The 14,763-nt window shown below is 39.4% G+C and overlaps 1 protein-coding gene across 5 annotated transcripts in view; it reads right to left on the bottom strand.

Moving 5' to 3' along the window:
* The window catches only part of USH2A (usherin), a 430,807-nt gene that overhangs the window by 275,326 nt on the left and 140,718 nt on the right, over positions 1–14,763 (bottom strand). For all 5 annotated transcript variants that reach the window (XM_083493951.1, XM_083493952.1, XM_083493953.1 and 2 more), the window contains 5 exons: positions 10,307–10,433; positions 8,276–8,377; positions 7,883–8,071; positions 6,663–6,793; positions 1,457–1,730 (listed from right to left, as the gene is read on the bottom strand). In XM_083493951.1, coding sequence (XP_083350077.1) covers positions 1,457–1,730; positions 6,663–6,793; positions 7,883–8,071; positions 8,276–8,377; positions 10,307–10,433 — 823 coding nt within the window. The remainder of the gene's footprint in view (positions 1–1,456; positions 1,731–6,662; positions 6,794–7,882; positions 8,072–8,275; positions 8,378–10,306; positions 10,434–14,763) is intronic.

Genomic DNA, 14,763 nt, shown 5'->3' with positions numbered 1-14,763 from the left:
TAACTAATAATTGCTTTTATTAGAGCAAAGTCACTTCAGGATGAGACAATTTGCAGTGGGAAAATGGTGATGGGGGTGAAGCACAGACACCTTTCCCACCTCTACGTTTCCAGTTGCAGAGTGGGCAAGGCACATCTTAAGAAAAGTGTAGCTGTTCATCTTCTGAAAAACTACCATCTCCCCAAAAGCAGCTTGTCTACAACAAAAGCAATCCAAATTGTGCTAAAAACATCCATAATGTTTATTTAGGCATTTAAGTAAAGAAGAATAGCCACACTGCAAATCTGAAAGGCACACATGGATCAATCAGGTGACACAGCCACCATTCAGATTTGCCATGTCCACCCCTGCGTAGAAGCGCTCCCTAACATAGACTGTTCCTTTCTTCTGCCAAATGCATGAGGGCGTATACTCTGTGGCTTCAGGGTAGAAACCCTGCCTTTGCCTCCAGTGTCTATGTCTTCTCCATTCACGACCTTCCCAGGTTGAGCTGGAAGGTCTGTAAAGAGGCTTCTTAGTGCATTTGGCTAGGCATGCTTAAAAGTCCCTTCCACGTATGCCCCTTACATACTTTATACCCTCACACCTTTGGCCGAACACAGCTATTGGCAGTATAGCATTGTTACTACCTACCTCCTGGTGGCATGCTTTGGAACTAATCAGGAGCTTCTGCAGCAAAGGCCAAATAGGAATTGCTAGAAATCTAATTTGTTAATTTGGCAAATAGCCCTGGTATAGCCCTAGGCTTCTGAAAGTTAACTAGACAACCCCTGGGTCTAGGATCTCTAGAAGCCCCGAACAAAAAGCCCCCAAAATGTGTATCCTCACTTAGGGGTCTGGCTGGGATGAACAGAGAGTGCTGCTAAAATCTGACTCTAAGCTTTGCTACAGCTGCCCATCGCTCAGTGTACAAGAAATACCAACTGTGGTGTACAAGGATCTCAGTCATCTACAGCAAGATGTACCCATGGGTTAATGTTTGAAATTAATCTAACATACCACTGTGTATCTTTAATATCACGGCAGCCTTGTTAAGAGCAACTATTGTTTCTTGTTAAAGGAGAAGGCAAGGGAGAAATTCTTTAAAATTTAATTGTGCGCAATCAGCACCCAAGTGACTGCTAACACATGCACCATTTTCAGTGCTGAAAGGGGATGGGGTAGGGGCAGTACAGGGCAGAATGGACTTGCATGCATCCTGACACGTGCGGCAGCCCGGAAGAGAACCCCTCAAGTAAGTTGGAATTCCCCTGTACAAAAGAAGTAGTTCACAAATGGTGGGGATTGCTTCCATTCCTTGAAAGCTGGCTCCAGCTTTGGGGAGCCCCTTGAGCAAGTTCTCCACCTGCTGTTTCTGCATTCCATCTACTTGACCAAACTGTATAACTGCTCAGCATGCTGCCACAATATATGCTATCCACTTGCAGACATGTTTCCTTCCCTTGTAGGAACATACCTTGTTCTAATCCCAGCTTTTTAAAGACATTCTGGACCTCATCTGGGATTCCTCCAATGTAGACTGGAGAGTTTACAAACAGCTGATCTAAACCAGGTTCCACCACATGTTCTTTCAATTCATTTACACTTGCTGAAACTACCAACCCTCCTTTCTTCAGAATAACTTTATTCCATTTTCCATCGCAATAGGACAAGCCTAACCAGAGATTCACATGTGTCAAAACAATGCCATTGCTTAGCAGAAAAGACAAGACTCCGCTTTTTAGTTCTGCCTGTAGTTCAAAGTTGAAACAGAAAAGAAAGAATTGATGACAGCAAGAAAGACAAAAATGCATTTAAGCAATGGAACAAATGTAAATAGCAGCTAAATAATATTCATTAACATTTCAGTGATAGTGCTGTTCACACAAGAAGAAAAACAAAATAAATAATTTTTATCAGCACAATTAGGGTGCAATCATATGGTCCACGAGATGTTATTTGGCAGATTAGGAGCTCTGTCCATTAATGTCTCCTTGTTGCAACCACCACTAATGCTCCAATGAAACCAGCAGAAATGATTTTTTCCCAAAAGGGAAAAAAACACCTTAAAAAGTAAAAAGAGGCCATGAAGCCCCGCCTCACTTTCTACCCTGCTAGTGTGAGTCCAGTAGGGATTTGACAGAGCTCTGCCCATGTTTAAAAAACAAACTGCAAGCTTTTAAATCACATGACACTTCCTTAGACAGATTGCTTCGGCTGGATAATTACAAACCTGGGTAACCTATATCTCACTATTTTTCAGTCTCCAGGTAAGGAAATTGGGACAAACATGCAGCACAACCTAATGTGTGTTTACTAAGAAGTAAGTCCCATTGGGTTCAGGTAAGTGTCTGTAGGATCACAGCCTTAATTGTGCAGGAAAATGAACACAAGAATAGCACCATCTGAAAAATGTGTGTTGTTCAAGGGATATAGCGAAACGCATACTTGAGTGTCCACTAGTATTGCAGGGTCTCTTCAGGAAAAGAAAAGGCTAAGAAGTAAACCGTACATCTATCTGTAGTGGAGTCCCTACAGATAGGGACTGCTGGATGGCACCTTATAAGCCTCTTTCCAGCAACTCCTCCAGCCAAGCTAGTGCCAAACATATTGCTTTGCTTTCCTTTGGACCACATCAGCAAGGCTGGGTGAGTCTTGCCGTCTGGGCAGCCCAGGACCTCCATACACATTGCCCTGGCTTGCACCCCAGGGTAGGTCACTTCAGTGCTGCTAACACAGTGATTTGGCTTCACCCACAGAGGCGCACTCCATTGTCTCTAGAGACAGACAAATGCCAACAAGTATTTTTAGAATGTAGAACTGCTCTAGTCAGAGTTAAGCACTTTAAAATCCCATTTATTTTGATAGAAGCATTAAGCACATGCTATTCTCCTTTCATTGAAATCAACAGAACTTAAGAAGTATTAACTTGAGCTGATCATGATCTTTATTTCTAATCTGTGTGTAACTAGCTTATGACTTCATTACTGAGATTTGCATAACTGATGGGAGTAAAAAGACTGACCTAAAGTATGACTGCATCTTCTAATCATTTTACAAAATGGGAAAATATGTATTTGCCAACTGTATTATGAAGAATATTATGACAAGTCCATTGAGAAAGAAATCCCAGATCTGCTTAATCTAACTGCTAACTTTAAATTTAGTGTACTGAATTTTAAATATACATGATTCATGCTGGTCCAAAAATAATATTGGATATTTTTTGAAATGTCTGAAGAAATGGTTTCTTTAAAAAAAATAATGGGGTATATTTGAGGGTATATTTATGAGTCAGTTTATCTAATATAAGCACGCATCACCAAAATGTTCATTTTCTAGTTAAATTGCCTGCATGATTTCAATAGTCAACACTGCCTCTTTTTTGGGATGCAGTGGTAAGTATATTTTGAGATTCTAAATTGTCCAGCTCAGGGGAAAAATGACATTTAAATAAGGTTCTTTGTGAAAGAAAAGGATTAATAAGGCCACAGGAAAAACAGACATTTCAGCATCCATGCCAAAATCTTATTATGTGAAATAAAGAGGGCAACTTAAGATGTGCATTTTCTTTTCTTAAAGATACACTTGTTTAATAAATATCATCATCTTGTATCATGTATCAATATTACCAGATAGGCAGATAGAATATATATTTAGTTTTTTTAAAAAAAATGACCCCAGCTGATCAAACATGTGTTTCCAGTTGCCAGCTCAGTCCTGTCCCTGGTTTCCACCCCCTCCTTGTCCTTTCATCTTCTGAATTCAAAGACAGGAGCTACACAAAAGCAGTCATTGAGCTGTCACACACTCCTTTCCAATGAGACTTTAGTGCTAGTTCTCATGAAAGACCATATAATCCCATCTGTTATGATCCGTTAAGGGAAGAAACTGGCTGCACATAATAAAATAATATAATAATTCACAACAAATGGCACTGTGAGGCGACCTCCTGAAGAGAAAATGTACTGTGTGCTGTTATCCCGCATATCTCGCCAGTTACTGCCATCAGCGTCTACACTGCAAAGGGTCTGTGAGATAGAAAGTTTAAAAAGAAGACACTCTGAAAAAGAAGGGTGTCCTTGGGGTGCATTTTATGAAGGAAGCTCGTTTCTGAAAGGTTGCCATATCGCCCACTGTAGGCCAAATACTTTAAGTGCTACACATTGCAAGTATTCTGACAGTAGCTACAAATCGCTTGGTAAGAAGTAGATTACTGGCTAGCTGTTCAGAATGGCCAGTTGATGGTTCATCAGTGAATTTGGTGAGAGGGAACTTGAAAGAGCATCTCCATCCCCATCGTTCAGCCAAGATATTAAGATCCAGCTCCAAGCGAATTCTGGCAGTTCCCTCATTGCAATGTGAGGTTACAGGGAACCAGGCAAAGGGCCTTCTCAGCAGTGGTGCCCACCCTGTGGAATGCCCTCCCATCAGATGTCAAGGAAATAAAGAACTATCTGACTTTTAGATGACATATAAAGGCAGCCCTGAATATGGAAGTTTTTAATGTTTGATGTTTTATTGTGTCTGAAGACTTAATTTGTTGGAAGCTGTCCAGAGTGGCTGGGGCAACCCAGTCAGATGTATGGGGTATAGATACTGTTGTTGTTGTTGTTGTTGTTATTGCTGCTGCTGCTGCTGCTGTTTCATAAGAATTTGGACAAAATAATGTAGCCTATCTCTTTCCTACCTGCAACTAAATGGAGGGGACAGGTTTAAGATGCACCTGTGTATGTGGAAAAAAAATAAAGTTTCCCATTTTGGAAGAGAAAGAATGCCAAGAATGGTTAAAAACACCTTGAGAGTGTGGGAGACCTCTTTCCCCTGGGATATTGTGTGGGATAGTATGGCTTGTTAATGTGACTCTTTGCCTACATAAATGTTTTGTTTTGTGTACTTAAAGCCAAATCAAACATATGGAGTACTGCCCCTGAAATTTTTCCAGTTCAGGAAAACATAGGGCACACAGTACAGTAATATTATTTGTCAGCTCAAATATGCATAGATACTTTTTGCCTCCACTACTATATTAATGCAGTAGTGATAAGGAGTTAACTGTAAAGTGCAGCTCAGCAACAGAGAAATGGAAGGTGCTCACCAATGTCAGGGGGGAAATGCAAAGAAAAAACATTTAGTTGTCCATGGCTTTAGCTATTTAACTATCTATGGCCAGTAGCAATGATGGCCTGACATGTATTCAAATAGTGAAATCTAAACTAATTCCTTGCAGTAAAAAAAAAAGGAGGGGGGCTTTTTTCTATAAGCTATGTTGCTTTTTTATTTTACAGTCAAGTAACTGGTTTAAGTATCTTAATGTCTTTGGAAGAGAGTTGGGGAGTTACTAAAAGACAGGTGAACTATGTGATGGAGTGGCTTTGATTTGTGGAAAAACCAGGTTGATATCCCTGCTGAATAACACTGAAATAAATTTGGAAAGCCAATACCGCTGGACTGAAATTTGCTTGCAAATGTTTCACTTTGCATTCAGGTGTTGATGGGCTTTTCAAATTATTTGATTATTTTCAACAATCCCTGAAGGGAGCTGTAGTTAGTCATAAATTCTGGAAAAGTGGACTTTGAGGAAGAATGAACTCAGGGAAAACAATAAAGCTTTGGAGCGAGAGGGACCTGCTCATCATTACTTAGGATATCCATGTGGGGTTTTGCTCAACATAGCACTACCGAGAACTTTATGTCATCACAAGGCTTACTCTTTGTGCAATACAATGTTCCTCCCCTCTTCTTTTCCTCCGCTCCACCTAAATCTGTTCTGGGGGCTCCCTCAAACTTCCAGGACAGATCTGGGGAGGAAGAAATCCTGTTGCTCTAACACTAATGCAATAGCATAAGAATATAGCTGACTATCGTTCATGTACTGTGCATGCACTAAAACTGATGGATACTATCAGCACTTACCTACTTTGTGGTGCACCTGTTAGGGGGAAAGATGGGAAAGGGTGTCCCAGACAAAAGCCGGGTGCTATCTAACCTATGGAGAGATAAGCCATAGGGTGTTCATTTATACTAGCAGTTGTTTGAGTGCAGCAAAAAGGACCACAAGTCCTTTGCAGGGCCAATGTGCTTAGGACTTGTACTGCAACCCTCTGGGCAGGGACCATGTTACTTCTGAGTTCTTTATAACACTAAGCATGATATTAGTGGTCAAGAAATGTTAAATACTAATGGATGGCCTATTAATGGATGGCCTTTTCAAACAACTTCAACTTCCAATAATCTGTGATCCCATGATTGTATAAAGGTAGAGAAACCAGATGGCCTGGCAATGAAATACATTAGTGAAATGGCACAAGACAAAAATCAATAAGATACTATTCTTTCTAGCTATAAAACTATACAGGAAAGTAGATTAGGTCACAGAGGTTATGGGAATATCACTATACCTAAGAAACAAAATTGAGGACCTAATGAACAGTCTTTATGGATGCACACTCCTATTCATATAACTACTGCTATGATTAGTCCACTGTCCTCCAGATTAGGACAAAGGTAATGAGTTACTTCAATTGACAGATGGGAAGAATGAAATCAAGTAGCAATTGATATATTCTCTCATGTAAATTTCTTCATATCATGCAGTTTATCCTGCCACACAAAGGAGATCCAGCATCTATGCCTAAAAATTCTTAAATAACCTATTTGAAAACAAAAATATCAACACCTACAGCAATGTAATCTGGCCCTTCTTTGTTGTAAATGAACAGAAGTAATCCATTCAGCTGATCCGTTTTAAAAATAAAGGAGATCTCCATGTCTGGACCAGCATGTAAAACATTTGAGTGAAGTTCTAGGAAACCTTAAGAAAGAGAAGGAAAGAAAAGAAAACCATGCAAAGAATGTTATACTGCAGTTTCTATAATTATATAAGTGAGAATGAAATTCAGTCAAATTCAGTTCAAGGAATTGTGTATAATATTAGCCCAATAAATAGAGGGCTTGTTTTTGAGATGAATGAAATGAATACTGAAGTCATAACTTAGCAGTAAGTTAGCCACACTCATGTAGGCTTCCCCCTTCATTTCAACTGCATTTGGAACTACATACTGAAATGAGAGAGAAATTTCAGACAGGCAGATTTGCCTTTGTACAACACTGTGTGTGTGTGCATCAAAGCCACTGTATCTTAAACAGGTCATTGGCCTGTGATGACTTTCTCATTAAACTCAATTTCACTAACAATAACATTAAAATAACTAGAAAATGCAAGCAGCAATGGTTGGAGAACAAAGCCCTGTGTAGGATATCAAATGTCATATGCCAGAGATGGCCAAGGGCCATCTTGTCTGGTAAAACACAATGCCCTTGCAAGGGTCTGGTTTTGTGATCAAGATGAATATAACCCAATAGTATGGACTCCATGATGTCTGACGGGTGAGTGAGACTGATCACATGGTCCCACACCAGCATCTCTAGGGTGGGGCCATGTCCCATCAGTCCCATCCACCCTCCATATACTATGACAGGTCTGGGGGAAAGTGCAATTACAGCAGCTTCCGTGTCTTTGCGCATAACATATTCAGTAGACTTAAGAGTAATTAAGAAGTAAAATGAGGCCCTTTCAGTTTTGATTCTGATGTTATGGGACCTGCTATTAGAAGCTCAGCCCTACTGACTTTTCAGAAGATCTGCAAGCCATTGCTCTTCAGAAAAACCATTTTAAGGGATAAAGCTGGCTAGGTTTTCTCCGAATTTTGCTATATTGTGCTGCTTCTATTTGATTGTTTAAGAATATAAATGTACTGTATTTTAAATTTGAAAAGCACCAAATTCTAATTAAGATCAAATAAAGTATTTTGTATTTTTTTCACTTCACAAAATTCAGAACAACACAACAACAACAAAAAGCACAGGTAGTATTTCAAACAATTTTAATATGGGGTTATACCTTTCCCAAGAAAATGTGCTCCATTTGCAAGCATGCCTGGACACCCTTCCCAGCTGTGATAAACATTTCTTTGCTCCACTGCTTCCTTCCATTCTAAAGGCTCCCAAACTTCATGTGGGTGATGCACCTTTTTCAAGGACACCTCTCGGAGACACCCCACAAATCCTCTTGTAACTATTTTAGAGGCGCCTGACAAAAAAATATGTTAAAAAGCTGAAATGCACAAAATATAATGAATTTGTTGGAAATAAGAAATAAAAACAATTAATGTATAACATCAAAAGAGGTCCAATCAGTTCTCCAACTCATCTCACTTGGAATGGCTCTGGGAATACTCAAGGGTAGGCTGGGAAGTGAATGTATTGCCATGCAAGCCATGCAACACCTTCTTACCTGTATCTTTTCTTAGGATTGTAAAACCCTGTGGAAGTCCTCCAACAAAAACTCCTGTGTTTTCTCCAATAATGGTACTACCACTGACAGCTGATGAGGAACCTAAAAACAGCCAAAGAAATTTTATTCTACTGAGAACTAGACGATATCAGGTCAAAATTCACCACCATGGAAAAAGCAGAGAACAATCTTTATTTATTTAAAGTATTTATCGGCCACATTTCAAGACAAAGTCCTAACAACGTGGTGTGCTGAGATTAGATGAACTACACAAAGATGCATTTGAAGCATCAAAGACCATTAAAAAACAGCACTGCAAGGAGCTTTTGAGTCTCAAGAATCAGCAGCAAACCCGGTTGAAGAAAGGCAGATTTAAATAGATGAGTTGTCAAAGCACATTTGAAGGCCTGCACTTTAGAAACCATATATACATAATTCAGATCCACAACAGTGGGGACAAAACTGAAAAGGCCCTATCTCTTACGCCTGACAATGTAATTTATCTCATTTATAGATGCACAGCCGTAATAGCAAACAGGATGAAATTAGGCAACTTGGTATCAGAAAATGGTGTGTCAGAACAACAGGGAGTATCTACATGTTCCACCAGCAAGCCCACTTGTATCAATGCCATGACCAAAGGGGACCAGGAGAAGGTGAGGGATCCAGGGCAGGAGGAATGAATCAGAGCTACACTACACCAAGATTTGGCTAAACATGTCATCTGTGTCGGAATTCAAGCCTATATCAGTAGTAACTGGCAACTCTCCAGGCACCCGGCTTGATCTCCTGTTGACCTCCCTGTCTGCATTCCCCAGCAAGATCCAGGCAAGGTCGCGATAGGCGATTCTTCTCAGCATGAGAAGAACACACACCCCCTCTTTCTTCCCCCCCGGCAGGGGAAAGAGATAGACAGAAACGTATTTACATGCCTTTATTTCTGTCTTTGCAGCGTTACAAAAAACATGACTGCTCTCTTCATGCTCCAGCAGTCGAGAGACAAACACTTCCTGTACTTCCTGTACAGGAACAAAAGGAAGAGCTCATATTACACTCGGAGCTAATTCCGGTGCTTCGCACTGTGAATTGACTGTCCCTCTGTTTCCCACGGACAGTCCCAACATTCCCATCATGTTTTGTTTTCAAGCTAGCAGTTGGCAGCTGCATTGCATCCATATCGTAACAATCTGAACATGAGATTGTGATGAAACTATTTCCTCCTTAACTAAGATCTGAAGCCCAAGTTTGATCTTGGTTACAGGATGTGGTTAAGGAGGAAAGAGCTGCACCATGATCCCAGCTTCAGATGAGATATTAAGCTAAACTTTGGCTTAGCTGTCATGCCACTCTGAACTACAAGGAGAAGACGCAAAACACATCCAAACAGATAATCAGGGCTATCATTTCCCTGATGATCGGTACCTGAGTAACCTGGTCAGAGAAGCTTAGACATCTGAGCTCTAGAACACTGGGTTTAATTTATTTTATTAAGCCCAATGAATCAATGGCTATCTTCTGGAGTCACCAGGATAGTGTCCATGGGCATGCATATCCCTGCAACATTCCCTGTGGCCCTCATGGTTCTCTCCCACATCCCTCTATTTGCTGAAATTAGGCATGAAAAAACCCATTCTATTACAACCAGTAGAACAGGCTCTGGTGTGATATTGCTTATGATGTGTGTTGGAGGGGTGCTCACAAGTTTCTCTAGTTTGCAAGTTTGGCCACAAGCACGAAGCATTTGGCCACCCCTCTGTTAGAGTGAATTACCAGCACAAAAGTACCAAGTTGTTCATTTGGAAAGGGCTGAGAGAGGCCCAGAGGTCTAAACTGAAAATTACCAAGTTAAAGATAAACCTGTGTGTAATTTTCAGAAGCATCATCTTGTATTTTATTACTGCATCCTTCCAATGATAAAGTGTCCAGATATTAAACAAAGAAAAGTGAAAATGAAAGAAACCTTTAGAAAAAATAATAATGTGACAATCACTTGAGAAAATTAATAATAATGCTATGAGTTGAGAGAATTACCTGTGAACTGCCCATCCACAGTGATTGTTCCCATAGCCTGATTCCTTACAGCAGTTATATGGTGCCAACTGTTATCATTATATTGTCTTCCACCATCATTATCAGGAGTTAGTGCAACAGCAGATCCCTTTTAAAAGATATTTAAACAATTAATAAAAATGTGCCAAGATAGGTCTGCAAGTCATTATTATATCAGCCTTGAGATACAGAGGCAACTTTGTTTCAAAGTGAAATTAGAATATCCTACAGTATTTAAAGGATTCTGTCCCCCATGCTGAAATGGTAGAACCATTCACAATTAAACTTTTCAACTTTGCACACAATTCAGCGGTAAATTATCATTACACACAACCTCATTACATCTTCATCCAATAATGTTAGTGCAATGCAAGGGACAGTTCTCACTGAGCTGACTGAAAATGGTTCCAAACAAAAATTTTTTTTTTTTTTATAAAATTTTTTATTGCGTTCCTTTTCATAGGTTCACAAATTAGTTTACATAGTAACATGCAAGAAACATTTTTTTTATATATAAAGAAAAATGAAAAAAGAAAAAAAATATGTTACACATCATGTTTCATAAATTTACTTTCTTTTGGACCTCCCCACATCTTCCCAACATTGCATTCATTGTTCTAACCTGATCAGCAATTTGTTACCTTGTTTCATAACTTATTGTATCTTTGACTTTATTATGTTACCAATTTCGAAAGTTTGTAGTTTACTTTTGGTACCTTCACAATAAACATAATATATTGTTTCAAATTTGTTTCCTTTTCTTTTTTATCTAGGCTTATTTTATCCCTTGCTTAAATAGGTTGCGGAAGCGTGACGTTTCCTAATCATGCACAATCTTAACATTCAAACAACTTATAATATTTTTGCAAATAATCCTTGAATTTTTTCCAGTCCTCCTCTATTGTTTCTTCGGTCAGATCTCGAATTCTGCCAGTCATTTCTGCCAACTCCATGTAGTCCAACAACTGTGTCTGCCAGTCCTCCAGTGTGGGTAAATCTGGTGTCTTCCAGTACTTTGCGATAAGGATCCTTGCTGCTGTTGTCGCATACATAAACAGAGTTCTATCCTTCTTTGGCACCTTCCGGTCCACCATGCCCAGCAGAAAGGCCTCTGGTTTCTTAAGAAAGGTATATTTAAATACCTTTTTCAACTCATTGTATATCATTTCCCAGAAGGCCTTTACTTTCGGGCAGGTCCACCAGAGGTGAAAGAATGTCCCTTCTTCCTCCTTACATTTCCAACACTTATTATCAGACAGGTGGTATATTTTAGCCAACTTGACTGGGGTCATGTACCACCGGTATACCATTTTCATAATGTTCTCTTTCAAGGCACTACATGCCGTGAATTTCATACCGGTGTTCCATAACCTTTCCCAGTCCTCAGACATAATGTTATGTCCTACATCCTGTGCCCATTTTATCATAGCCGATTTAACTGTCTCATCCTGTGTATTCCATTTAAGCAGCAAGTTATACATTCTCGAAAGTACCTTAGTTTTGGGTTCTAATAACTCCGTCTCTAGTTTCGATTTCTCCACCTGGAAACCAACTTTTTTATCCATTTTGAAAACCTCTTGCATTTGAGCATAATGTAGCCAGTCTCGCACCTTATTTTTTAATTTGTCTTGGCTTTGGAGCTTCCAGTTGTCTCCAACTCTTTCAATTAATTCCCAATATTTTGGCCAGTAGGCCTCCATATTGGGCCTTTTTTTGGAAACTTTGGCTTCCACTGGTGATAACCACCTCGGGGTTTTACTTTCTAGTAAATCCTTGTACTTCATCCATACAGCAAATATTGATTTTCTGACAATATGGTTTTTGAACAATTTATGAACCTTTGCCTTGTCATACCACAAGTATGCATGCCAACCATAAACATTGTCAAACCCTTCCAGGTCTAGGACATCAGTGTTTTCCAACAAGAACCAATCCTTCAACCAGCAGAAGGCTGCAGCTTCATAGTACAACCTTAAATCCGGCAGGGCAAACCCCCCTCTTTCTTTTGAGTCAGTTAGTATTTTAAATTTTATTCGGGGCTTTTTGCCCTGCCAGACAAACTTAGATATATCCTTCTGCCACTTTCCAAAACATTCCATTCTGTCCACGACCTGTAGGGTTTGAAATAAAAATAACATTTTTGGCAAAACACACATCTTTATAGCTGCGATTCGGCCTGACAAGGTAAGTTTCAATCTTGCCCATATATCCAAATCCTTTTTGATTTCCAACCAACATTTTTCATAATTATCTTTAAATAAATTTAAATTTTTGGTGGACAAAAGTACCCCCAGGTACTTCACTTTTTTCACCACACTTAACTCTGTTTCTTTCTGGTACCCCTCTGTCTCTGTAGGTGTCAGATTTTTAACCAAGACCTTGGTTTTTTGTTTATTAAGCTTAAATCCCGCCACCCGACCAAACTCCGAGATAAGTTCAAGAACTTTTTTTGTACTAGTTTCTGGCTCCTGTAATGTCAAGACTAGATCATCTGCGAAAGCTTTCAATTTGTATTGTTTCGCTCCGACCACTATACCCTGCACCAACCGGTCCTCTCTGATCATATTCAGCAATACCTCCAGGACAGAAATAAATAACAGAGGAGATAGGGGGCACCCCTGTCGTGTCCCTTTTTCAATTTTGAGTTCCTCCGACACCACATTATTCACTATCAGTTTGGCTTTTTGTTCTGAGTAGATTGCTTCTACTCCATTTTCAAACCCCCTTCCCACTCCCATCCCTTTCAGGTTTTTCTTCATAAACCTCCAAGAAATGTTGTCAAATGCTTTCTCCGCATCAATAAAAATTAAAGCGGCCCTTGTGTTCCTAATTCTCAAAAGCTCCAATATGTCAATAATGTTCCTGGTATTGTCCGACATATGTCTACCAGGGAGAAAACCTGCTTGGTCCTTATGAATTACTTCATTTAATACTTTTTTAAATCTATTTGCTAAAATGTCTGCAAATATTTTGTAATCCACATTCAGGAGTGAGATGGGACGATAGTTCTTAAGCTGGGTCTTTTCCATCTCCGACTTTGGAATCAATGTGATGAATGCTTCTTTCCACGTTTCCGGTGCCCTCTTCCCCTCCATAATCTGGTTGCAAACCTCCAATAATGGTTGTATCAAAAAGTCCTTCAAAGTCTTATAATATTTGGAGGTGAGCCCGTCCGGGCCTGGAGATTTGCCGAGTTGCATATTTCGAATGGCACCTTCAATTTCCTGTTGGGTTATTTTACTGTTGAGAATTACTCTTTGGTCTTGGCTTATTTTAGTTAGACCATTTGTTCTCAAAAATTGGTCTATTTCCAATTCTTGCTGAGGCCCCTGTGCATAAAGATCTTTAAAGTATCTGTGGAAGCACTTCCTTATTTCTTCTGGTTTCTGCACTATTTTTCCTTGAATCTCTAAATTTGTAACTGTATTTAACTTTTGTCTTTTTTTCAACTGCCAAGCTAACAATTTTCCACATTTATTTGATGATTCAAACGATCTCTGTTTCATTTGTTTAATTTTCCATTCAATTTCTTGATTAATCAGTTTCGAATATTGTGCTTGGTGGAATTTGATTTCTCTTAATACCTCTTTTGATTTTGGTTTGGTCCTCAGCTTTTTCTCTCCTTCACTTATTTTCTCTAAAATTTTTTCCTTTTTTCCATTCCAAAATTTTCTTTTTATTGTGTTCTGTTGTATCAGAAACCCTCTCATTACAGCTTTACTTGCGTCCCAGACTGTTCTCTTCTCGACCGTAGTGTTCAAATTTATTTCAAAATAGTCCTTTAAAGTTTTTTGGGCCTTCTTAACGATCTCTTGATCTCTTAGCAAGGTGTCATTCATCCTCCATCTAAAGGATCCGGTTGGGATAAGTCTCAATTCCATTTTTAAGGCATTATGGTCGGAGCAGGTTTTTGGGCAGATTTCCACCTTTCTTGTTTTAGGTGCCAGCCCTCTAGATATCCAAATTTGGTCGATTCGTGTCCATGACAAATGGGCCTCAGAAAAGAAGGTTCCTTCTTTACCCAAGGGGGTCCTTGTCCTCCAGATGTCAATCAAGTCCATATTGTCTGTCATTTCAAAAAACGTTTTGGGGAGTCTGCCGTCTGTTGTTAAATTTTGATTTTGGGATTTATCCATATTTGTTGAGACCACCCCATTCATGTCTCCCATCACGATAATATTAGAATAGTCCAGGTAGTCGAGCAGTGTCTCATGCAGCTTCTTATAAAATTCTGATTTTCCATCATTTGGTGCATAAATTCCTAGTATCAGAATCTTCTCCCCTTGTGTTTGAATTTCAATTGCGAGAATTCTTCCATGGTCATCTTTAAATAAGAATTTTGGTGTCAGATTCTCCTTTGCATATATTACAACGCCTCTCTTTTTCACTTTGTCTGATGAGATAAATTCTTGGCCTAATCTTTTATTGATTAATACTTT

Source organism: Podarcis liolepis (assembly GCF_965112155.1).
Source record: "Podarcis liolepis genome assembly, chromosome: 3".
NCBI lineage: Eukaryota > Metazoa > Chordata > Lepidosauria > Squamata > Lacertidae > Podarcis > Podarcis liolepis.
Note: the sequence above shows the minus strand (reverse complement) of the source record. Positions and strands in the feature narration are given on the sequence as shown.